Source organism: Halichoeres trimaculatus, unplaced genomic scaffold (assembly GCF_033239565.1).
Source record: "Halichoeres trimaculatus isolate MK-OKI-2021-1 unplaced genomic scaffold, fHalTri1.1 fHalTri1_scaffold_2, whole genome shotgun sequence".
In the NCBI taxonomy this organism is placed as follows: Eukaryota; Metazoa; Chordata; class Actinopteri; order Labriformes; family Labridae; genus Halichoeres; species Halichoeres trimaculatus.
This window is the reverse complement of record NW_027437180.1, coordinates 26384187-26409867: the sequence shown is the minus strand read 5'-3', so window position 1 is coordinate 26409867 and position 25681 is coordinate 26384187. Positions and strand designations below refer to the sequence as shown.

The 25681-nt window shown below is 38.7% G+C and overlaps 2 protein-coding genes across 3 annotated transcripts; one reads left to right on the top strand and one right to left on the bottom strand.

The window, feature by feature from the left end:
- Positions 1 to 639: 639 nt before the first annotated feature.
- On the bottom strand, positions 640 to 18708 carry rnf150a (ring finger protein 150a). Its single transcript, XM_074686362.1, has 7 exons — positions 18016 to 18708; positions 8689 to 8939; positions 7798 to 7869; positions 7570 to 7652; positions 7304 to 7400; positions 6962 to 7169; positions 640 to 4975 (listed from the first exon to the last, which is right to left on the bottom strand). Exons 1-7 carry the CDS (start codon positions 18467 to 18469, stop codon positions 4857 to 4859), a joined length of 1284 nt encoding a protein of 427 aa, XP_074542463.1. The 5' UTR covers positions 18470 to 18708; the 3' UTR covers positions 640 to 4856.
- On the top strand, positions 17766 to 25075 carry znf330 (zinc finger protein 330). 2 transcript variants are annotated; one of them, XM_074686389.1, is made up of 10 exons: positions 17766 to 17876; positions 19846 to 20023; positions 20206 to 20225; positions 20345 to 20415; positions 20623 to 20699; positions 21026 to 21152; positions 21248 to 21352; positions 21485 to 21531; positions 22731 to 22848; positions 23485 to 25075. In XM_074686389.1, the coding sequence occupies exons 2-10, from the start codon at positions 19904 to 19906 to the stop codon at positions 23760 to 23762; spliced, it is 963 nt and encodes a 320-aa protein (XP_074542490.1). In that variant the 5' UTR covers positions 17766 to 17876; positions 19846 to 19903; the 3' UTR covers positions 23763 to 25075. The 2 variants fall into 2 exon arrangements, with proteins under 2 accessions (XP_074542490.1, XP_074542479.1); XM_074686378.1 differs by lacking the exon at positions 17766 to 17876 and adding an exon at positions 19363 to 19461.
- Positions 25076 to 25681: the final 606 nt, after the last annotated feature.

Here is a 25681-nt window from a genome sequence, read left to right as displayed (position 1 = left end):
CATGCTGTAATTTAACAGTCAATTGTACCACTTCAGCATCTTACCATGGGGGGAAAAAGCTGTTCCTTCAGGTGACAATGTACTCTGCAGCAGCAGTTTTAAGCATGGAAAAAAGCTATGTGGACATAATCAATCAACCATTGTCTTCATTCGCTTTTTTTTTTTAACTATCCAGGTATCTTGGACTTCTTCATAACGCTGTCCTCAACCAAATTGATGCATTAAGTTTATAGGTAACACGATAATGTGAAAATATATAACTCTTTACGTAGTTTTCCCTTTTAATAGCTTATATTTGACTGCTTTATCATGAAGGTACCATTTGATTCAGTTTGTCGACCAAAATCAGCAAACATCTCAGAATTGTATGGCCTGATGCTCACAAAGAGGGATAAATAATGAAATGTCAAACACATCCTAGCCATAATTAGGAAACCATGACAACATTTTTACATAAGTGACTTCTAAAATGTTAAAAATCACAAGTGTTTGGTGGCTGTCAGTGTGATGCATGTGGTCAGAGCCCTTAACAGCTGTTACAAGCTCAGATAGATAACTTGATTCAGTTTGTCTTGATGCTCTAAATTCACGACTCCACACATGCTTTATAGTACAAAGAAGGGACACAAACACTTATCATCATTCATATAATTCTTTTATACTACAAAATACCATTGCTGTTTTATCTGCTGGATATTATAGTGTACAATATATCGATACCCCACCCTCACTCCACATGTACACAATCATACAGACAGAAGATCACAACATTATAAAATAAGCAACAACTGAGTCATGTGCCAAGTTCAGTACTGTAGCCCTCTTTCTCAAAAGCTGTACGTACAAAGAGACTGTCTCAAGTCATTCAGTAAAGCCACTCCCCATTCACTGGAGGGTTAAAGTGCAGAATAGGAGAAAAAGGATAGGAGGGTACGCAAATAGAAGAAAAAATATGTATGACAAAAGAGAACAGGACAACATGATTGACAGCCTTGATAAACTTTGTGTAACAAAAAACATGCTGAGTCACACTTTAGGTCCAACATGTCTGAGATACTTTCTGAAAATCTATGAAAACAACAAAGTGAATTGGTACTGATAACTCATAAAATAATCCAAAAATAATACATCAACTGAAAACTCAGATGGGTTTTTGCTAACTCCCATCTTTAACATTGTATCACCATTAATGACTGTGTTGACTTCTTTGGGCATATTTGGTTTACACAACATATTTTTTTCTTAATTATTTTTCTATATATGTCAAGGGGGTATTACTCATTTACACTATATTAATGTTGATCCAATATAATCTCAAAAAATACAGAATTCATTAACAAAACAAACAAATATCCCATACAAGCACCAAAGGAAATAGTTATATCCAGAAAACTGTTGGATGCACAGATAAAATAAAAAAATCCTGTGCTTGACTGTATATTACAACTGATTCAAGTTGTAACTTCTTTGTTAAGAAAGTTTCTGACACAAAGAAAAAAAATGGAAATAAATAAATAAAAGCAACAACAACAGCAACAACAATAAGGAAACCAAATCTGATGAATAACCTTAAAGCTCACTCTCAATATTAGAAACAAGGCTTTAATAACTCTACATCTACAGTGGAAGAGTATTCTGGCACTTAAAGACAATATATAATATGCTGTGTCTTGTTTCTATGTTACCCAAAAAAAAAACGACAGATGTGGACAGTGCTTGTTTTCATGATGTAAATATCTGACAAGGACCAACAGGAGTATTTGACAGTAAAAAGTGGTCCTGCTTTCACAAAGAAAGACGATGAGTAGAGAACCAGATGATGCTATATGGTGTAGTGCTGTCTTAGTATCCAAGCTGTGATTATCTATTATCTGAGTTGATGCAACATAAAGGAGGCTTAAAGGTCCAGATTAGGCTGGCTGAGACTTAAATATCTCTATTTCTAATGTGTTGGCAAGAACTACAATTATCCTGGAGGAAAAGATGTAAAGCAATAGATTAAACAAGATATGACAAAATATGAAAATGTACATTCATGAGCGCCTCCTTAATGCTCCCTAATGTTTTGGTAATTTTGAAATGGTAGGTTGCATGTTGAGCTGGTGATAAAGATTTAATATAAGGTGAGGTAATGTGCAAGTTTTTTTCCCTTTCCTTTAGCTGTTAGTTGTACCTATGAAGTTTTGTCTTTGGGTGTCAAATAGCTACAAATAAGAACACAAAAACTTCACAACACAAAGAATTAAAACATGCCCCTCAAAAAACAACAAACTGAAACATTTCCCTTTACAGCCCATGATTTCAACTCAAACCAAAGAGTGTGCACATGTGCGTTATATAACAGGAGTCCCAGGTGGCAGCAGGACATAATGGAAACAATGACTGGAAACGAACGAATGTTAAAATTCCACTGGCTCTATGGGCTGAGTCAGTGAGTCTGTGCTTCATCAGTGTGCAAGTCAACAGGAATGTGCAAGGAACCAGATCCAGAGTTTTGGATCATACTGGGCCTTTCCAAATAAGACATTAAAGAAAACATGAAATATAGGAAGTCATAAAAGGACTATAGCAAAGGTTAAAATGACCTGGACTAAAAAATGTCAGAGGGCATAATTGAAAAATCAGCTCTACATCTGGAGTGTGAGACATCCACACTGAGCCCGCTCAGTTTCACAACATATTTTTACATTTTTGTTTTGGCATTCTCTAAACAACAATGACAAAAAAAACCAACAACTCTGGACTGTTGTTTCCCTCAATCATCTTTGGAGCCGTAACAATGAGTTGTTTGTGTCTGTGTGTGTTCAACATCACTGCTTTGGCAGACAGGACAAGTTTGAAGGTGATAAATAGAAACTTAAAAAAAATGTGATGCTTCTCAAACTAATAAGGACATTTTTACAACACTTTTAACATACACTGCAAGTAAAAATCAAGTGAAAAAAACAACAACAACCCTTTTGTGACTTTTATCGTTATTCCTTTAAATCAAGGCTTAGTTGCAGCTACTTCAAGTTGCTGTTTCACTTGTGGTTGGTTAGAAATGGCTGGTGCTTTTAAAAACGATCTTCAGAGTGGTAGAAACAAAACCTTTATAGAAATACATAGAAAATGTTGCTTGCCTTTTTATCCTAGTTGTGAGTAAACTGTGAGACTTTCTATCAGTAACTTTTAAAGAGGGGGTATTTTGCTTTTTTTAGGCCTTATGCTGTCCCACTGGTACCCTTATAGTTGCTTTACATGATTTACAGCTCAAAAATTCCATATTTCTCTCACACCAGTGTTTAAGAAAACCCTTATTTCAACTTCTGACAGAAACACTTGGATCAAGCTGCTGCCTCTTTAAGGCTCCCCACTCCACAAACCCCCTTTTCTCCGATTGGCCAGCCCTCTGGAGGTCTTTGCAGAGTTACTGGCAGACCTTGGTGTTTGTGGCTTAAGGTTTGAGGGGATGACTTTGTCTTTGCATTGAGTATGAACATCAAGCGTTGTTACTTTATATCCATGTCTGAAATATGTAAAGCAAAATACCCACTCTTTAAACTTACACAGCAACTTCTAGTATTGAAGCCATCAAACTTGCCACACTTAGACCATCAACTTAGCAGTTTGAAACCATGACTACTGTAAATGTAACCTATTCTGTCAGGCATTAGCTAGCTTACTCCATCTCCATGGGAAGTAGTCCCTTTTCCATTTCTTCAGTTTTATACCATGAAACATTTCAGCCCGTTTGACAGCCAAGCAAGTCGGTGTGCTTATAAGACAACAACCAGGTTTAAGATACTCATTATAATCTTGGCACAGACACTTTCTGGCATATTTATAACAGCTGGATTAACACATGTTGTCAAAAGAATGTGCATACCACCAAAGTTTGGTAGAGATGACTGCTACTTTCAGCTGTATTTAGCAGCAGTGTTAACATACACATGACCATCTACCTTCAGATGGATGGCCGGGAATAATCAGCCACGTCTTGTGTAGAGAGGATTTGTAAATCAGCAGCAGTTTCATCAGGGCAGTGGGTGACATCACTTCAAACTGCTTGTGCTCAGCTATGATTGTCAAATGTGAGGACAGAAATGTCTATTTCAGGTGTGTGTGTGATTTCATTCCTCTCAACAGCAGGAATATTCAGTTGTTATAAAGTTGTATACAAGGATCTCACAAAAACATTACGAGGAACAGGTATGTTTAAGAATTACAGCATAACGTGTGCATACATATTTCAATCTTAAATGTCACATGACCTCATGTACACAAAGGCCAATGCCAGAAGTTTTTAAGTGGCACTCACCTGTGAGTCTGTATTTGAAAATGCTGGTGGAAACACACACCAACTGTTAAAAAAACATAGCTAAATTAAGCTATGTACGTGCTTTGAATCCACTTTCCACTACTTTGGCAGTGATCTGGACATATTTTTATCATGACTACAGCTGCACTTTGGCTTTCCGAAGGCCCTGCTGCTTTTGTGCAAACATTGTGTCCAGCAGCAGGTTTAGTTTGCCAGAGCGTGTAAAGACTAATTCTGCCTCCTCTGATCTTTAAAGGACTACAAAATTTCTGTTAAAATGTCATTGTTTTAGGTGTTTGTGTATGCAATGTGGACAAAAACTAGGCCATCAACATGTGTGAGCTGTGATTGGCTGTGAAGTCACTATGGCAGTCAAACCGAAAGAACAAAAAAAGGAAAACGAGCAAGCAACATGTCCGCAGGTGCAGCAGAGATAGAACGCAGTGTTTTTTTAGTGCTGCCGTGTTCTATTGCTCGTCTGTCTTCAGAGCAGTGGCTTCCTGCAGGGGAGGAAGCTCTTGCTCTCCTCTTTCTTGTCCTGGTGATTGATGATTTTTCAGGATTTAAATCCTTGACCTCCCTGCTCCACAGAGAGGTCTATCTCAGACATGCCTACCTCTACTCCTGTGATGATAGAGGTGTCTGAATCACTGCTGAGAGGGGGCTGATGCTCACCTGAGGACACAGAGAAAGGTCATTTATAACTTGACAAGTTATTGTAGGGTACAGTTATAACAGCGTTCCACAAAGCCCATATTCCAGCTACAACTCAGGCCCCAATCAGGAGCACTGACTGCAGACAATAAACCTCTTTCTGGAAGACAGAGAGCTCCAGGACTTTAAACGACAGCACTCATCATTCAAGATAAAGACACCACACACTGACCCTCCATCACTGTCAGCCCACAGCAGCAAGAATTCTGTCAGATCAGCTGCTCGTCTCATGCTCAGTGCCTGTCAGTGACAACCTCTTTGTCAGCTCAGGAATGTCGAGACATATGACAAATAGCATCTGATTTACATTTAGCCTGGAAGAGAACTCCTCCTTGTGGTGGGGTAAACTGCTGCCTTACATAAAAAAGCACAAAAGTCTTTGTGCCCTACCTTCTTCTGAATCGCTTTACGACAAATGGAGAAGTACAACAACAAAACAATACATTTCATTTCAGTTCCTTTGCACTGCAGTATGGAGCTGCATTTTTACAACATTTTTTCGGCTGAGAATAGTTTTTAAACTTAAATTTCCTGAAAGAATTTAATTCACTGGTACTTATAAGACAAAGAAAATTAGACAAACTTGAGCCTGAGCTACTCAATGCTTTGACATCATGCCTTCATCAGGTCTGGCTCACATGTTGCTCCCAGCTTAGCTATAAACCTGCATTTTTTAAGCATGAACCAGCAACATGAGTTATATGAAGGCAGTACTCTATGTGATATTCTGTTCATGTGTTTGTTTTTTATAAAATACAGTCTTTCTTCTCTAGCAGTGGCTTTAACATGTTGAACCTTCAAACTAAGTAGCAAATCAGATAGCACAGTATGCTCAAATCTACTCCTTGTCATACATTTAAATGAAATATTCTGATTTTGTCATGACTGATGCTGATCACAATTAATCCTTCCTTTAATTCAAAAGCCCTACTCAAGTCAACAGACCTCTCCCTGAAAAGACTGCAGGTGATGTAGATCAACAGTAAACACACACCTCTCTTATCTATTTACTATGCATCTATACAAAAAGTGCTACGGTGAAGCAAGAAGCCAGAGGCAAAGAGAAAAGGGCATGTTTGACCTCTGGCAGTCCTTGACAACGAGTCATATTGAGCCTCCTGACACAGGAACTGTGTGTAGATACAGTTTGTGTGTGGAAGTAGAAAGAGTAGAAGCAAGTCGTACATGCTGCTGCATAACTTGGCACAGGATGCTCAGACCCTTCATCTAGTCTTTACTGTTCCACTCTGTTCCCCTGGTCTTCAAATAAAAGTTTAATTATTTACCCTATGCTGACAGTAACCAGACATCTGAGTGGTCAAAAAACAGAAGGAGCAGCAATAAAAACCACTAAGAAGAGTAATTACCCTAACCAGATGCTATTTGTTAAATTTCCACCCAGGACAGGCGGCAACCATTAATGGCCTGCTGAATTTTGTGTGTCAATGATGTACTGAGTAGCCTTACCATACCATAAACTATGTCTTATTTCATAACAGTTCTCTCCTTTCTACCATTTATAACAGTAAAATGAAAATAAACAAAACAAATTTTTTGTTTATTCCTCCTTCAAGGCACAGCATGGGCGTTTTATACAGGACTCTTAATTTTTAAAGCCTCTGGAAGAAAAAACATGTGTCTGAGTATGTGTGATAATTCTCACAATGAGGTGCTAAAAGCAGGCAGATGTTCAACAACTGTTTGCAGCCTAAAGGTGTTTGCATAAGGTGCAGAAATATTTAACACACTTAGAAATATTAAGAATTTCAGTGTTGATGCTGAGAAAGTATTGAAATCCTGGAAAGTTGTCTCTATTTTATCACTTCAGTATTTTCCAAAGGGATCTGAAGTGGTTAACAGCAACCATGTGGTGTTTGGCCTGGATCAAACCTCCAGATAAACAATTTATATAACACTTAACTCAGAGTCAAAACTGAGTGTGCTTACTGCCTGCGATGACGTAGTTCTCCTCCCCTGCTTGAGGGGCTGCCTCTGGATGGAGTTGCTGAAGGCCAATTGCTCTCCCAGCAGGATCCAGAACCACTGAGCTCTCGTTAACTGTGACTTCACTTGCTCCACTGATGGCATTGGTGGGGGGACCCCCGACAGATGTCTCATAGTCTGGTGGAACCTCGTCTGAACAGTCGGCGTTGAGCTGAAACATGTAAAACATGTCTTCAGAGGCATTGTCGTTTGTGTCATGGGTATTCATTACTTTCTTGAATTACGATTTATCTAAATATGTGTGAGACTGGCAAAAATTAGAATAAAAACTCAAAAGGACCTTACAGGGATTCCCAAAGCTTTGAGGATGTTCATCTTACACATAGGACACGTCCTGTGGTCTTGTAGCCATGGATCTACACAGTGCTTATGAAACACATGCCTGATAGAACAATAGAGCAGAAAACACACACACACATGCACAACATTTAAACAGAAATACTTCAGGGCAGTTTTTAGTTAAATGTACAGTTTGAAGCTATCCTAAAACAACCAACAATAGTACACGTTAACTTTTAAGTTACAATTAAGACAGAGCATTCAAGCCTTACCTGCATGGTAATATCCTTACAACGTCATTAGGTTTATATCCTTCAATGCAAACTGCACAGTTGTCAAATTCTGACTCAGTCTCCTACAACACAAAATAAAGGATAGAATGGTATTCATAAACATAAAGATGAATACTCAAAATTTGAGTTAAACAACATTAACATGCATTACATTTTCTGCATGTTGTAAAAATGGGGTCTCTTTGTACCGTGAAGAAAATAGTTTACCTTGTCTCCTTTCTTTATAGTGCGTACTTGCAGCTTATTGATGGCCTTTTTGGCGGCATCTCCCAAACGTCTCTGCAAGCATAAAAAACGATACTAATGACAAAGCCAGCTGCATGGGAAAGTAGTCTGTTCTCAGCAGTATGCAGATACTATATCGTTTTTCTAAGATTTGCCAGAGTACGTTAAGTAAATGCACACTAGCACAGCCGGGGTTTCATCAGTTTAATTTCTTCACATTTGTTTTATTGGGAATAAACAGAACAGAGCCGACATCACCTGCTGTGTGTTTAGCGCAAGGCAAAGAGTTCCAAACACCATCCCTGTTGGAGAGCAAGTCAGTGACTGGCAATAACTAGAAACTGAAGTCTAAAAATAGGCACAAGGGACAAACTGAACACCAGTGAGTTCTAACAGAATGGGGAGCCTGAGAGACAAAGTTTCAACAGCAAGTCAAGGTATTTTATAATGGTCCTGGAATCACAGGGGTTTGAAAGTGTTTACACAGTGTCTCATTCACTCAGGGAGAAATACTTGCAGTGTTTGAAGGGCTGTGACAGAGTTTTTATCATTTGGGCATGGCTGTAAATATTAGTATAAGCTCAAACAAACAGCTTCAGATTTAGAATTTACTGAGGAGTGTGTCCAGGGAACAGTTTTGCAATAGCCATCAAACACACCTTGCTCTTTTACCTTGCACGGCTGCCTCAGTGATAAGAGTTAGGAAACAGATCTGTTCAATGAGGCTGGTTCTTTACACAGCATACTTACACAGAAACCATAAAGTGAAAATGCAGCAATGGTTGCGATCACCCTGGCTGCTAAAATAACAGGCAAGATGGGTAATTATCATCTCAGCACATGAAGTCCAACCATGAGTGCTCTTATTCCTACCTGGTTGCGGTCCCGTGCATTGGCGTAGCGGAACCTCTGGATGTAGTAGAAGACGAGCCAGGCGAGGGAGATGATCATGAGAACGATGAAGGAGATGGAGACAAACACCACAGACGTTCTGCTCACATATTTCTGCAGGTTGCGGGTTCCAATGGTGATGTGTAACGAGACTGCAATGTGCTTCTCCAGCAAGGCCACAATCTCGCGACCTTTAGGCTCTGGGATCATGATGGCCACAACATCTCCTGTACCTGAACACACACACACACACACACAGAAAAACACATGAACATCATATTTATCTATAAAACACAAATAAAATATCAGAGATCTAGGTGAGAAATATGGCAGATAAAGTTTTTCCTGAAAATTTCAAAATATAATTGTATGACAAAAAGATCAATTAGTTCAGCTTAAAACAAAGAGATTTTGTTGGGCTTTGAAACAGCTTAGTGAGATTATGTTAACAGAATTTAAAGAAGGGCTGAACAGTTGTGGGAACTAAATATAATTGAGTTTTTTTAACCAATATTGCAATTTAGCATGCAGTTTTTTGGGGGAATTTATCTTCTGCATTATTCACTAAACTCAATTGATAAATTGTTCTATAGCATGACCAACATGACAAAGTATACTGTCAAAATATAAACAATTCTTTCCTGTAGGGCAGGTCTCTACATTATGATGGAATTAGATAAATTGATGCATGAATTGATACAAATAACATATCTTTATTAAACGATTACAATCACAGAAGAATATTGACTTACTGATTTAACTTCAAGCCTTGTAGACAGGGCTTGACATTAACTTTTTTGCTCACCAGCCACTGTGGCTAGTGGTGTCCCTGAGTTACTGGCCACTCAGTATTTTCACTGGCCACAATTTGTTGTTGGATAATTATGTTCAATATGATTAAAGCCGATGATGACATGCTAAAGTTTACTTAAAAAAGATTTACAACCTCTTTAAATGTAAATGACCCCTATGCACACTCAAAACAAGACTACATCAATGTTAAAATCCACAGGTCCTTAATCAGGCATTCAGCTATGATAAAGTTGTGTGTTGTGTGTGCTCCTTTCATATGAAAATATGCAGTCTATGAAGACATAGTAATTAAAATAGTAGTTTGTTATTGCTTATAATAAAATGGTAAAGGGGATTAATTGAACTGATAAAAACTCAGCAAGAGACACTGTCTGCTTAAATAAATGATTATAATAAGAAAATAATTTCTTTTTTTATGAAAATGACAATGAAGGAGAGGTAAATTAAATTTCCTCAGAGCTTTCATCATCAGACATCTTTTGCTTGTCTCTCTGCTCCATGTTTGAGATAAAATTCAACCCGCCAAAGTGGCCAGTGGGAGCGGCGGTGTTACAAGCCACTGCCGAAATCCACCCGCATTTGGCCGGTTGGCCGGTGTTAATGTCAAGCCCCGCTTGTAGACATATAATATAATTATCATTGATTACCTTAAAAAAATCAGGGAAAGGAACAAAGCTCTGCAGAACAACAAGCCTGGAATGAACGATAATATGAAACTAAATGTGAACCCTCTCTTCAATGAATCTCACACAAAATAAAATGCAGAAATGTAAATGAGACCCAATCTCTGGCTCAACCACTGAAATACAGAAACATTTGTGGATTGCACTTTTTTTCTGAAAAAGAAAAAAAACTGTGAAATTTTAATGACCTCCAGTTGTCAGTAAGGGAAACAAACCATACAGAATTAAGTTTACAAGGGGTTTGGCTCTGCCAGCCACAATCATTCAACTGTATGGATCACTGTAGCTCACAGGGTTTCGCCAGAAAACAAAAACAAAAAACAGCATATTGACTGGTTTTAAGGAACAACAAGTACAAGTTCCTTCCAGATCTGTGTGCATGAAACTTGTTTTTTTTTTAAAATTCCAGTCTGTGTGATTTGAAAATTCCAATTTGATTAATTGTTAAGTCCTAATTTACAGCTTGACTTCTGAGACAAAGACATGGAATTAATTCAGACTTTTACAAGACTTTTAAAGAGAGACAAAACAAAAACAGCCACTTTTGTTTATTGACTGGTATTACATTGACAAACCTTCTAAGCAGTAAAATAAATCCCCATCTTTATAAAAGGTCGGTTACAATTAACTTCATATAGATAGTTTGTTATCAGAACCACAACTTTATGTACAGGACAAGATCAGTAAAGAGACAAGAACTACAGCTCTGTCTATACCAAAATTAACAAAGTGAAAGTTCCTCACAGGACCTTTGAATTTGCTTTTTTCTTTGATTATCAAGAAAAACTTTAAATCAATCACAATTAATCCCCACAAGAAAATAAAACAAGCTGTAACCCTTTACAAATAGTTCAAATAGCTGGATCTTTTTTAAAATCTCAAGCCTAGTAAAAAAAATATAATTTATCTGGGATTAAAGTGACCAAAACTTAAAAACCCATAATGGCTCAGGCCTTGAGGAGAAGCAGGTGGGAAAAAGAAGCTGGAATCCTGCTGGGAGCTCAGACAGGACGGAGCAGATAAAGCCTCACTTTTCATGTAAGAGGCTTCCTCTGGCAGCCTTCTGTTGCTCTGCATGCCGTGCACAATGACAGTTTTGAGTTGTAAAGTCAACAAGTGTCTTTCAACTCCAGCACCTGAACGCTATCCAGGAAAAACACAGAGTTTAAAGGACTTAATTTCTGTGGGCCTTTCTTATAAAAAAAATCTTACTGCTGGATTAGTGAGATTTTACCCCTCCTCATCCTCTCAACTAATGCTTCTCCAGAGTTCAGTTCCCTGAGGAAAAAGATAAGCTTCACCTTCTGTTACATACATTACAAACAACCACTTCTTTGAAGAAAAGTTGCTTTTACAGGACATTTCCATTATCTCCAACCCAACTTTTCAATAGTTTTGAGTTTTCAGTGTCACAATGTAAATAAAACTATTTTCAAAAACACACTGATGAAAAAAAACATACCTTCAAGTTTCAAAACTGCTCTTAGCAGGAAAAAAATGAGCTGTTCCCTGGGGAGAGTAAAAAGTGACTAACACACCCAAACCACTTGTTCTTTCAGTGTTTTGCTTCCCCTAAAATTACTGACTTGACATTGGCAAGAGGTGTTGGAAAATTAACTTTCAAAAAAAATGAAAAAAGATTTGTATTTCAAGCCAACATACAAAAATAGCAGCAGAGCCTTGAAAAATTGTATCCAGAGAGCACTGAACAAAAGATATGACAAATGATTGATTTGGCATTTTTACAGGCAGCACCAAAAATATATACCAAATCCAGAAGGGTTCAGAAGGGCTTATACAGATTTTAGATTCAAGTATTAACTTCTGTATCTGTTTTTATATGGCTGAAGCCCCGGTCTACACATCTTATTTGAATTTGTCTGTGATGAGGAAACGACACATGGGCCATAAAGCTGAACTAACCCTGTAGCTTCTTGCAACTAGGGACTAGCAAGACCCCACTCTTTCATCTGCACGGCCGTCGTTGTTTCCAGGAAGTGCATCAGCAGCCTGACAAACTGTTACATCATATTCCTTCTGTCGCCTCTTTATGGCTCCATGGAGTCACAGAGGCTCCCTGTGGTGCTTCAGTCCCTCGATCAGTCACCATAAACCGTAGCTTTATTCAACCTGCCATCACCAGAAGCACCCTGCCAGATACATCGTGCTGTGACAAAGCTTTAAGAACTTAATGAGGATCTGCACCAAGCTTATTCAACTATATATTCTAGTATGATCTTGCCAAACCCAAGTAAGACTGGCAGAAAAGATTGTGTTTCCACTTTTCAGAGGAGTCAAAGGCTTGAATCTTTCTGATATGCTTTGATTTAAAAGTGAAAGCTATGCTGCACTAAAATTGTGTTCATAAATCCCTTTATGCAACAGAGTTGTTGTAAAATCTGTACCGCAAACAAAGTGTTTTATATGACCAGGTTTGAGAAATATGGATAAAGTCAAGTTTTAGCACTGTATTAAGAATGTGCTAGAATGAGCACAGGCAGCTAATCATGTTAGCGCAACAAGTTCACACTGTTCAAGACGTAGAACTCAATATGATGGTTGTAAATCCAGGTTTGGCAAAAAAACATCAACAATTTTCATTTTAAAGTGACATTCATTACAGTAATGGTCATGGTAGAAACAAGTTCAAAGCACTTTGTGCATAAGTGGGCGGTATCTTCACTCTAAACAAAGTTTTATTCCTGCATTATGGCAGCTGCTTCCTCAAACATTAGCGCTTCTGAAGTAAACCTTTCCACAAACAGACAGAGAGAAAACAAAAGCTCTTGTTTGGACAGTGAAGAGATGGCAATATGCTGCTCGACTGTCAGACCATAAGCTGACACACTTCTCACTGAAGTTTCTGCCAATGTCCCTCACACAAATAGGTTCTAACAAGGTAGGCATGTGATTGGGAGATTATTTAGAGTTTCTCAAATCAATTTATACATATGAATGTCTATGTATGTACGTATGTATGTATGTATGTATGTATGTATGTATGTATGTATGTATGTATGTATGTATGTATGTGTATTATGGCTGTGTAGTGAAAAATCCCTCACGATTCTAATTAATTTAGCTTCTTTAGGTTGCGATTATATTTGATTGAATATTGATTTAGATGTTTTGATTTTTGATTTTGATGTCCATGTGAACATATGTGGTATGTCACCTCATGTTTTTCAGCACTAAAACAACCATAACGTCAGACTTAAAAGCTGAAAGACCTAGCTTTAAGCTGCTGCTGCTTTGGCTGCCACTGTGTTGTTGTTTGGTCTCCTGCAGCTCTTGCCCATACAACAAATAACACGCACAGCACCCCCTACTTGCCAGGAGGTGAATCGATTCAGAGGATTTGAATTGAGTCTGCATGGTAGTGCAACCGTTGGCGCTGCAGCCTGCAGCCTCACAGCAAGAAGGTCACCGGTTTGATTCCCAACTTGGCCTCTGTGTGAAGTTTGCATGTTCTCCCTGTGCATGCGTGGGTTCTCTCTGGGTTCTCCGGCTTCCTCCCACAGTCCAAAAACATGTTTATCAATTTAATTGGTCACTCTAAATTGTCTGTAGGTGTGTGCGCGTGAATGGTTGTCTGTCTGTCTGTGTCAGCCTTGTGACTTACTGGCGACCAGTCCAGGGTGTACCCCGCCTCTTGCCCAGTTGCAGCTGGGACATGCTCCAGCCAGCTGTGACCCTGAACAGGATAAGCGGTCCAGATAATGAATGAATGGATAATATTGAATTAGGCGGGGAAATATTGCGATGCATTGATTCATCAATATTTTCACCCACCCCTAACATGTATGTATGCACATATGTATGTATAAAACAAGTGGTTTAGTTTATATAACCTTCATACTAATTTCTCAAAACACGTGATTACCTAAGTGCTTGACTTCTTCTTAAGGTATATGAGAGACACACAAACACTGACTGGGCTTACTTAATGTTGACAATATAGTAAAGAGGTGGAATAACTGGAATGGAACAAAAGCTACAGCATAAACCACATCTTAAAGTATTCAAAAAAAAAAAAACTGTTGCTGCCACACCATGTAGACCTTAAACAAAAAACACATGCATGGCCAGTTTCACAGTCAAAGTCAACAGAATTACAGAAAGGCATAACAAGACATGTAAGATTTCCCTAAGCCTTGACTCTTATCTCCTTCTTCTGTCCAGTGTGACGTAGTCAGAGTGGACAGAAATAGCTGTTTCTAAAACAGGAGGTATGAGACCGAGACTGAACTTGTGAACAGATCTTTTTTCACACCCGTCTGACCAAAAAGCTGCTGCAAAGTGGAGTGAACAGAAAGGGTTAAATTAAGGGATATCAGTCTGTTCATTAACCAAGCTTTTGTCTGCTGCAAAGAAGATTACACTGAGACAGAGATAAGCCAAGAATTAACTTTTTTTAACACCCATATGCGTACGTAAAGCTGGCACAGTCACATATGTTACCCTGTGTTTAACAAATAGTCTGATCGAGTCCCATTCTAACCAAGCGAAAACATCTTGTTTGATTTTTCTGTGTGGTTTTTGACTTTCCTTTCCTGATTTTACAGCATTCCTAATTATTATATGGGGCTGCGCAAGTGTCAGGCAATCACGATTTAGCTTTGTACAAATTGGACAAATCAATGAAGAAACTATTACTGTTACTGGTGGAAATATTGCTTCATCCTTTGGCCTGAGCTGGTTATCTGTTTCCCTTGTTTCCAGTCTCAACACTAAGCTCAACTGCTGTCATCCAGTTCAGAAATGAAGCATCAGTAAAATCAATCTTCTCAGGTAATCTCCAGTGAGACAGCAGGTCAGTGTTTTTTTTAATTCTATACAACTCATCTAGGAGATTAAGTGTGGTTCACAGTGCAGTCAGTGATAAGCTTCAGTGGAGCTTGACAGGAAAACCTTAAAGAGTTGATAAACATGGTTTCAGAGAGCAGGCTTTATGGTCTAGGGTTTAACATGACTCTGACACCACTCAGCCTTACATAATAGAGCCAGGACATGAGAGGTTTCTGGCTCTGGCAACAGTGGATTTTACAGCCCAGCTGTGTTGGCTCTGGACAGGGGAGTGCTCCATTATTTCTCTGGCAGCCTCACATTCAGTCCACACATTAAGAGCCCTTTCTTGTCACTGTTCCCTCTGATACTGAGTGCTTGTCTACTGCTTTGTCAGCACACCTCTTTTGGCAACAGTTCTAGCTCTTCAGTTGTTTAAATTTATATTTATGACAATGTTTAAAGCTGGGCAGTTCTTTGAAATAGATTTTGCTGCAGGTAAGCAATAAGTGTATGCTGAAACTTGCCCAAATAAAGCTACTAAACAAATCCTGACATTTGAATAAAGGAGTATTTGCATTGAATTTCAATAATCTGTTAATGTTATTATTCCTGAAAAAAAAAGATCTTAAAACTATACAAAAAGTTGCACAATCACCATAATGCCTCCAGGTGTAGCATGTTTTTTGTTTGAACATCTGTTTCTGTACAGACTCTTTTGTTAAATAGCCTTCATGCATTGTGCTGTTTGGCACAGGTGTTGAGATCCACTAAACTGCGCCTTTATGAAAACTAGCAACATGCTGCGAGCCCATTTCCAATGGAAATACAAGTCAAGTGGAAAACATTTCTCTGCTCACAGCTGCTGTTGACTTCTCTAAGTCAGCCTTTACTCCTACAAATAAAAGACTTTTAGTTAATGAGGCCATCTTTGTCACAGCTGAACAATGGAGTAACAAACAGAAATATGGCCAACTGTCAAGTTGAATCAATATGAAAATGGTACAAATATGATCAATAAGATATCACATCATAGCCGCAGAGGAAAGGTTAGCTCCAAAAGTGCAGTTGCTAATCTCAGATAATGACCACATAATTCTGGTAAAAATAAAAAAGCTTCGTTCGTTTAACTGTGTAGTTAATGTAACCCTAACATTTACATGTATGATACTTTCCTTTACATAGACATGATGATTTTTTTGCATATGTTTTCTATGTTTTATAAGGGCTTTGTAATTCTTTATCTTCAACTTGATTTAAGTCGCACCATTTTTAAGACAGGATCTTAAGTACTTGTGGTTTCAGTACGGGAATATCTTTTCATTCATATACAATAGCTACTTGTTAATGTATTGCCTGATTTGCAAAACAGAACGCTAAGAACTTTCAAGCAGACAAACTGAAGAACAACTTAGGTATCTTCTTCACGGCCTTCTGTCTGGATTTTGGTAACAGGAAAGTGGGGGGAAATTATATAAGAAGGAATTAATAAACTGCAATGATGGATCAAACAAGTTCAGCGGCTATTTATTTAACCTTTAATGAGAAGATAAGTGACCACACTTTTTGAGATCTGGTTTAATAAAGTATCTGCTAAAATGATCAAAAGATACTGGGAGCTGTTTAAACTACAAAGTATTTTCCCCATGATCTATACAAGGGATTGCTCAGCCTTTAGCCAAGTAAAGAAATGAAAAACCCTATAGGTGAAACTAGGGTCTGTGTTTTCAGGATAAATCGCAAGTGCTGTGTCAGAAGGTGTGTTCTTTAAACAAGATGTATTGACACGTCAACTTTTAAACAAATGCTTTCTTTGGCACATGTTGACTGTGCCGGAGGTCAAAAAGCTTTAAAAGCTCAATTTTAGAGGAGTCATTGAACTGTGAGGTTGCAGCCTGGGCTTGTCATAGAAATTTGAAATAAATGTTTCAATATACATTCCAGTTATTTCAGTATACAACTTCATAGATGTAAAAGGGAGACTGAGTTTGGAGTAAAGGCGCACATTTTTCCACTCAGATTCTTGCCAGTTTCTGGCAAACAATTCCCCACTTTTTTTCTTGCACCTCTATCATTTAGCTGTCATTCACTGCTTGGTAATAAATCAGGAGCAATAGCAGGAGTGTTTTTAGTTTAAAAGGTCACAGTGTAGCAGATGAATTCCAGAGGAAACACACACAAGGTGCTGCTGTGACATGAGATTATTTGTTGTTCTTTTGAATCTTAGCAACTATGTCAGTGTTTTGCGGGAACCTTGATCTGCATGTGTCTAAGACTATGAATCACCTTTGCAGGTTTTTAGTTCCTAACAAAAAGCTGCTTATGACTCTTTACTTCTTTTCATTGCAGAGCATAACATGCATAAGGATGATTTTGCCGTGAATTAAAAGTAAACCTAATAAAAAATGGTAATCGGCAGAAGAGTACTCTGTTCAGTTTTGTGCTGTCCTTAGTCAATAGATAGTGCCCACTGCTGAACAGTATTACGCAGTAAATGGACCCTATATATCATTTTGGGATCATCATAGCATGTGAAGACATAAAGTTCCCAAATACACATGTAAAAAAAACTCTCAAGAGCTGGCACGACAACTTAAAAGTAACAGTAAGAAAAAAAAACATTGTGTCACTTGGTGACAAACGCAGAAAAGTGGTAAAATTCGACATATAGATTTGGTAAAAGCTGCCATGAGCTGTCACTACACTCGAGGGAGAAAAAAAAGCTACAGCACCTTCAGCCACTTACAAGGTGTTGATAATCTGCTCATACACCCCGACAGCCAGAGCACTTTTCCACTTCACCGTCAAACTAATCGATCATCTGGCTGATTGCACAGATGCAGAGGAGCCCTGGGACTTTACCAGGGAGGATGGAAACCATTCATCTCAGTAAGATATAACCCACGCAAATGAAGCAACAGCTACATGTCACAGATTGATGCGCTTATCTGAGGCATCCATCGCTCGACATGACTGCAATCTTCTGGTGGAAAAGATCTTTCTCGCTCTCTGACAGGTAGTCGCTTACCTGGATGAGGCATTGTGATGGTGTCGTTGGTACTGCTGGAGCCCACATTGTATATGACAACTGCAGAGGCGTTGTGGTTTGCGACGTTACGGATTTTCTCTCGGTACGTGCAGTTCCCAGCAGCTATCAGAGCTATCCAGGTGGTGGCATGAGAGACAGGCGGGAATCTGACGTTAGGGTCACACGCCTGCCTTTCCTGCGGCATAGATGGCACCAGAACCAGACCTCTAGCTTCTTTCTTGGGGGATTGTTCGCCATAGCGTCCACACTCTGTTTTCTCTGTCTTTAGCTCCGAAGTGAGAGGGTCCCGATAGGTGATGTTTACAAAAGCAGTGTACCATTCTTCTTTTTCTGCAACTGTAAAATCCAAACACAGCAAGTGGACGAAACAGAACGACAGAAGCCAAGTCGAGAGAGCCAGACTGCGGCAAGCTTGGATGAGGGACGGGGCCATTGTGCGGCTGGTCTGGGGATGGAGCACGAGCTCCGGAGCTCCTCGAGTCCTCACTGGAGGACTTGCTCCAAGTCCCTCTTCTTGTAGGAAGGATAGGGTAGAAAAGGGCACCGGCCCTCATAGAGGAGGTGTCCTGGAAGTTTGAGAGGTATGTGCGGGAGTCCACTACACACCACCACCTGCAGGAAGAGACGGTGATCAGTGTTGTTGTTCACTGTCAGCTGTTTCCAGTCCTTGCTCAGGATTGGTTTACCGCGCATTGGCACGTGACTTGGGCGTGGACAAGGTGTCTGACGCCTTATGGCACGCGAGGAACTCTTAACCACAAACCACGTTAACTGCTGGCAAAAGAAATAAGAACAGTGTCTTGCTTTTACTCTGCTTCAGCGTTAATAATAAGCATTGTAATAAAAGCAGTTATCCATAATGAATGGATGCAAAATGCGGAGAAGAAAAAGGCCTACCTGTAGGTTATGTTTTCACAGAGTCTGTGCTGATAGACTTCCCTTTTGTCTATAAATTAACTAACTGAAGCATGAAATTAGGATATTTTCTGTGTAAGATTAATTATATGATTGATTACTTATACCAGCTCGAAGATAGAGGCAGAATGAATGCTACGCCACGTGATTTAAGAAGCCATTTTTTATTAAAACAGCGAGTGGAAAATATCAAATATATTCAAAATAAGTATAAAAAATTGCCTAGCTGTAGTCTAAAATGAATTTATTAGAAAAAAAAGTACGTCTGTGGGTATTATCTACACAGTTTGGACCAAACACTAAGTATGAGTGCATTGAAAAATATTATTATAAAATTTATTAGAGAGTTCTGATGAAAAGTCGAAAGAGGCGAAAAAATATATCAGTAAAATTTGTCATGACACCGAATGACGTTTTTCTAAACCAGGAAAGAAAATTTCGCAACTCATGTTTCCGCCCGGCCTAAATTTTGGACCGGACCATCAAGCTGTCGAAGTGCAGAACAACCTGGTAAAAGAACTACAATTAATACTTTGAATTACAATAACGCTTTGATTTAATTTACCTGACTGGTGCTTTAACTACAAGACTATCGATAAATATGATATTTATGCTTGAAAATAATTTCATTTGGTCTTTTATGCGGTATCGCTTCGTGTCAGTTTGTGAACAGTTAGCTCACATGTACAAATACGTCATTAAATAACGTTGATCCTGATTTTATGGCCTTGAAATTTTTCACAGGAATAGTTAGACATTTAGTGAGCTCAATAATTAGGCACAAGGTGTAATCACTGCAATCGTTTGTGAAATAAACACTAAAAATATATTAATGTGAAACCTCTGTTAGCCTAACTCTTACACAGGCTTACGAACTAACTTTATGTTCTCCAGTGTTTGCAGAAAACCAGACGTGACCTGACCCTAACCTTTTGGACCTGCTGTAGCAGAAATGCCCAAAAAGAAAACGGGTGCCCGGAAGAAAGCGGAGAACCGCAAGGAGCGAGAGAAACAAAGTCGAGCTAACCGAGACAATGTGGACGTGGCCAAACATCCTTGTAACTTTAACATGGTATGTTAATTGCAAGCATTGATTGGAATTTATTGGTTGAATATCTCACATAACGTTGTACTACTCTGTAATATTCTGGATAGAGACTTAAAAGATCTAAATTCATCTATGTGCAAAAATATAACTTGAAGTATCCTTCCCTAACGACTATAACCACAACGCCATTGTCTTTTGCTTTGCAGGAATGTGACAAGTGTCAAAGGTGAGTAAATTTTAAAAATGCATGTTCTAGTTTGTGATTTTTCAGGTATATGGTCCCTTTCTCTGGTCAACCAATAAATCCTTTGTTTTTTTCTCATTCCTTGACATGTCCCTTGGTAGAAAACAGAAGAACAGGGCCTTCTGCTACTTCTGTCAATCACTGCAGAAACTGCCGGTCTGTGCTCAGTGTGGTAAGTAAGCTGCATAGTTCTTGGGGTTGAGCCAACTAAGAAACTTCACAGACAAAATTTCAAATAGTAGCATAACAATACGATTGCTGCGAGAATAATCATAAAGATTACATTGGAATGTGTCCAGAGTCTCTTGTTATGATAGCTGAGCGTAATGTTCTGTCTTTAACATTTATGCAAGCAGTAAAGTTGTTTTTGTGTTATTAGGCAAAACTAAATGCATGAAGTCGTCAGACTGTGTCATCAAACATCCTGGGATCCACACCACTGGAATGGCCATGGTGGTGAGTTGAAACTGTTTCATTTTAGAAATTACCCAATGAAAGAACAACTCTGTGTATTGAACCATCCCCAGGTGTAAACAGAAATATAGGGATATCTAGACAGTGTTCTTTCAAGATCAGTCATGGAACGTCTGTTGGCACACTGCTTTGTTAGAACTCTGTATGACAGAATAAAGCATGCTGGGGGTTTTAATAAAGACTGCTCATTGACCTTTTAATTGCATTATTTCTTTGTTTTTCTTAAACTTTTTATTTTTCTTTAAAAAGGGCTTTAATTAGATGCTGCTTTAACTGTCTTTTCACGTAATTTCCTTCTTGATGCCTAGGGGGCAGTGTGTGACTTCTGTGAAGCTTGGGTGTGCCATGGCAGGAAATGTTTGAGCACCCATGCTTGTGCCTGCCCGCTGACTGATGCAGACTGTATCGAGTGTGATCGCAGTGTCTGGGATCATGGTGAGACTCCCATCCCTGTCTGATAATATTAACTATAGAAGATCACGCCTGTGTCTGCAGGAGATCCTCAATGATTATTCTAACTTCCTGAATAGGAGGGAGAATCTTCCGCTGCTCTTTCTGTCAGAACTTCTTGTGTGAGGATGACCAGTTTGAGCATCAGGCAAGCTGCCAGGTCCTTCAGGCAGAAACGTTCAAATGTGAGTCACTATATTTTTCTTAATAATGGGTAGGTAAATTGCATCTCATTCATCCTGCTGAGTCATACCTGAAAGGTATGTGTACAAAAGAGAAAAAATGATGTGATGATCTTTGCTTACATTCCATTTCAGGTGTTTCCTGTAATAGACTGGGACAACACTCCTGTCTACGCTGTAAGGTAAGAAGAGTTTATTTTAAAAAGAACTTGTCTACCTGCTCACTGAGTTGAACTAAGATTTAAAACTATACCCATCTCATCAACTCACACGATATATTTATTCATCACAAAACTAGTAAGACACAGGTAAGAAACGGTCTCCTTTTCCACTAATAGCTGTGCATTTGCTCCCCCTCAAAACAGGAAATATTTCTTGTTTGCTGGAAATTTGTAGTTGCAACAAGAAATCAAGTCAGAATTTTTTGCTGTCACTGCCAGAAAATGCTGCAATAAGAAATGCTAGACCCTCACTCTGGGTACAAAACCAGCGCTTTTTAAAAGGAAATCTCTTCTCAGTCTAAGTACGTTAGACTTGATTTTCATGTGATTTTCATACCCAATACAGCCCAATACAAAGTTTAACATATAAAATCAATAATTAACATGCAGCTTGCTCAGATAGGGATAAATAACTTACTCAAATTTTACCCTAAGCAGTTAATAAGTGTCTATTGAAGCTCCCACCTGAATACTCAGGTATTGCCTGCAAAACCTTAAAGATTACTAACAGTTATATGGTTTTTAAAAAAAGGTGCAAAATAGCAGTGTTCTTGAGTAAGCTTGAAGTGTATGTTGAAACAGGAAACATGTTACCAGATTTGCTTAAAGTTGGAAAAAACCTCTCTGTTGAAATGTGGTTTGTTTCTACTAAACATAAAAATGTCCTGTTTAAACAGGGGGTTCCCCCTATCGATCGTTTTTTCTGGATGTTTCACCATATTGTGGACTAGAAAAATGGCTTTGTTGAATGCGTTTTAACAGGACACACTTGCACTTTTGCTTTGAAGCTTGCACTTTGCTGGGGCCCTGACAGAAAAAAAAAGTTAATTTAGAAAATCCTGACAGTTATATTTCTACAGCTGCTGTTTAACAGAGTGAATCATCACTAAGCTAAAGGACAGTGAAGACAGGGAAGTTTTTTGTTGCCTTGGGCTTTGTTTACTGAAAACACAACAATGAAAAGAAGTAAGGAAGCATAAAAATGTGCTGTAGTTTAAGAAAAGGGAGACACGGTGACGAATGAGCAAACTTATATAAACATGCAAGAACAGTGTTTGGATGGAAACAACTGTTCAGAACCAAAACTGAAAGTATGTGCCAAGTTAGAATGTGAGTTTAAAATTTCCATGACATGAATTCATTCACCCCTGTCTTCTCAGGCCTGTTACTGTGACGACCATGCTAAGAGTAAGGTCTTCAAACAGGAAAAAGGCAAAGCTCCACCCTGCCCAAAGTGTGGTCATGAAACCCAGGAGACCAAAGACCTCAGCATGTCAAGTGAGTGTCTCACACACACATATACACACACAAACACAGGCTCAAAGTAAACTGTGAGTTGCAGTTATTTCCTGTTAATCTCCAGTTTGAGGGAAGATGCAGCAGCCTGAATTTGGCTGCTGCAACTCAGTTTTAAAAGTGAAACAGGGGGCCAAGTGAGCGCTTTATTTCCTGTAAAATTTCTGTTTCATCAGAAGGTTTAGAAGCTGCTTGTAAATGTACATTACTTTTGCACTTTTTTGCTGATTGTAAAAAAGGGGGCATCTGATTAACAGGCATGCAATTCACACTTTCATGTATATTTAACATGATGTAAATAGACATTTTAGTATAAAGGCCCAACTGGTGGGCCATATGGAGATATCAAACTTTAAGTCAAAATGTCCTGAAAACAAACACCACCAGTATATAACTTTCTACAACAACTGATGGCTAAAGCCAGTGTTAGAATTCCCAGAGGAATCTTCAAATCATGAGGGTTTTGAATTTTTTATCTGGTTGCTACTGCGGAAAACATATGGTGCATAAAGACTCAAACCCAATGACTGGGGATGTTTAAAAGTCTTAAAGTGTTTGATTGGAAATTAATTACCAAATTGAGAATGTAAACACCAAGTTTCTACGTTCTCTCTGCAGCTCGCACGCTGAAGTTTGGCCGCCAGGCTGGTGCTGATGATGATGACTACTATGATGGAGCGTCTGGAGGGTATGATGATTACTGGAAGAACTTAGCGTCTGGTGGCAGTAACCAACAGAATAACTATGGGGAAGATGATGACTATGAGGAAGATGAGGATGATGAAGAAGAGGAAGATGAAGATGATGATGGGGAGGAAGAGGAGGATGAAGTAGAGGATGAAGTAGAAAAGGTTGCTGTTTCTGTGGCTGGTATGAAAGTAGACGGGACTGCCTGAGGAGGGGCAGACACAGAGCAGCCTGCACAGTCCTACAATCCTGCTTAGTGGAGGTTTACTTTCCACAGTTCAAAAATGAAGTCAGCACACTAAATGTCCTTTGACAGCTGTAAATCTGGGCCAGTAGTGCAAAGACCAGCAGCTGAACGCATTTCAGCCCAAGACTGAAAGACAGCTGTCAGTCAAGTTAGCGATGCCCAAAAGTTGTATGTTTCACAACTTTTGAAATGATGAATGATAAAAAATTCCACCCCGTACAATTTGTGTCAACAAAGAAATTTAGTATTCACACCCAAGCCCTTTTCTGAACCTGGCTCTGAACATGTTTATTTTTGCTGTAAAAATCAACCATTTTGATTTGTGTGCATGTGGATTACAGTGTTACTGCAGCTAGTCTCAAGTGGACTCTTCAAGAACTGCAGTTTTTACCACTTCTGCATAGGCCTCATAATCTGTGACCAGAGGTTGCTGCTTGATCTCAGCACAAAGCCTTCTTCAGCGCTTTCTGCTAAAACATGTCCATTGCTGGTCTTTTGTCTACTTGGTCCAGATTAAAAGCTGTTGAAGGACTTTTGGTCTGTTGACTTGTTGACCTTTTGAATAGTTTCTGAGTAGTCATACACCTTAAGGAGTTTTAGTTGGAGTTTGCTCCTCTTTTTTCTATTTTGAAGATCAGGAATGAACAAGGAGATGACTGGAGGAATTCATAAATGTAGGGAACAACTTGGTTAACTGAGTGTCTTTTTGAAAACGTTGCATTTTTAACACTTAATAAAACCATTAAAGTAGTATCAGTTTTGTTGATATTAACAGACTGAGTTGACTCCTGAACTAGACAAAAAGCACTGAGTTTTGGCAACTGTGTTCCCCTCCAATCCAAATCCTTGTCTAGATTCTTCTTTGCATTATTCTTTCAATATTCCCTACCACAGGACCACTGTCATGTCGATGATGTGACAGTTCTCTCTACATATGATGTGAATTTACCCCCCCTGCAGCAAAGAGTTGCATCCAGGCCTTCGATGCGCTGGATCTGATTATCAGCCAACACTCTTACAGAAAAGTAATGGTATTTCGACTTCCATAGCCCTAAATGTCAGAAATGCTAAAACTACTGCCCTGAATTAACCATATCTAGCTGACTACCAAAACACTTCCTATGGTTTTGTAATGGTTAATCCAGCAGCATGTGCTACCTTTTAAATCAAACGATAAATTTAATGCTCAAGTGGCTAAAGTATAATTATGGTTATCCATGAATTCTCAAATGTACTGTTTTACAAATAAAAAAGAAAGAATAAATAGGAAGCACATTATCATGTCTTCTTTGAAAATTTTCATTTGTTTACGTATTTTCCTGAACAGAAAAATGTGTTTTAGTTGTTCTATTTTTGTTTTGTTTTGTTTTATAAATTTCTGACTTCTCAAAGAATTCCAGTTTTTTGGCTCAGATTTTGGAATTACAAAATAAATTCAGTGTAAAACTCATCAGTCCCGTTTTAAATGGTGAAGAGAAATGAAGTCTCTGAAAACAATGAGTCAGAGTTAAAGCACTTCATGATGCTGAGTAATTTTCTCATCTTTTTAACCAGTGGTCTAATAAATTTGGTAAGCACTGTACCTGACTTAATGCTGATTAAACAGTCAGCAGTTAAAAGAATGGGTTCAACCAGGTTCAATGCAACACAAAGCTGGTCAAACAACTCTATAACAACCCTGATCCTCTTAATTAGCTCCATTTGTTGAGATGTTCGTGTTTAAATATGCCATTAACACCGTCTGATTATAGTAATGATATGGTGTTAACTTTATATAGAACGCCAGGTGGTTTACATCATGTTAGTCTGCACGTGCCTGCAGGAAATACATCGTTTGGATACTGTTGTCTTTACACGTACTGGCGAGTGGAGTCGCTGACA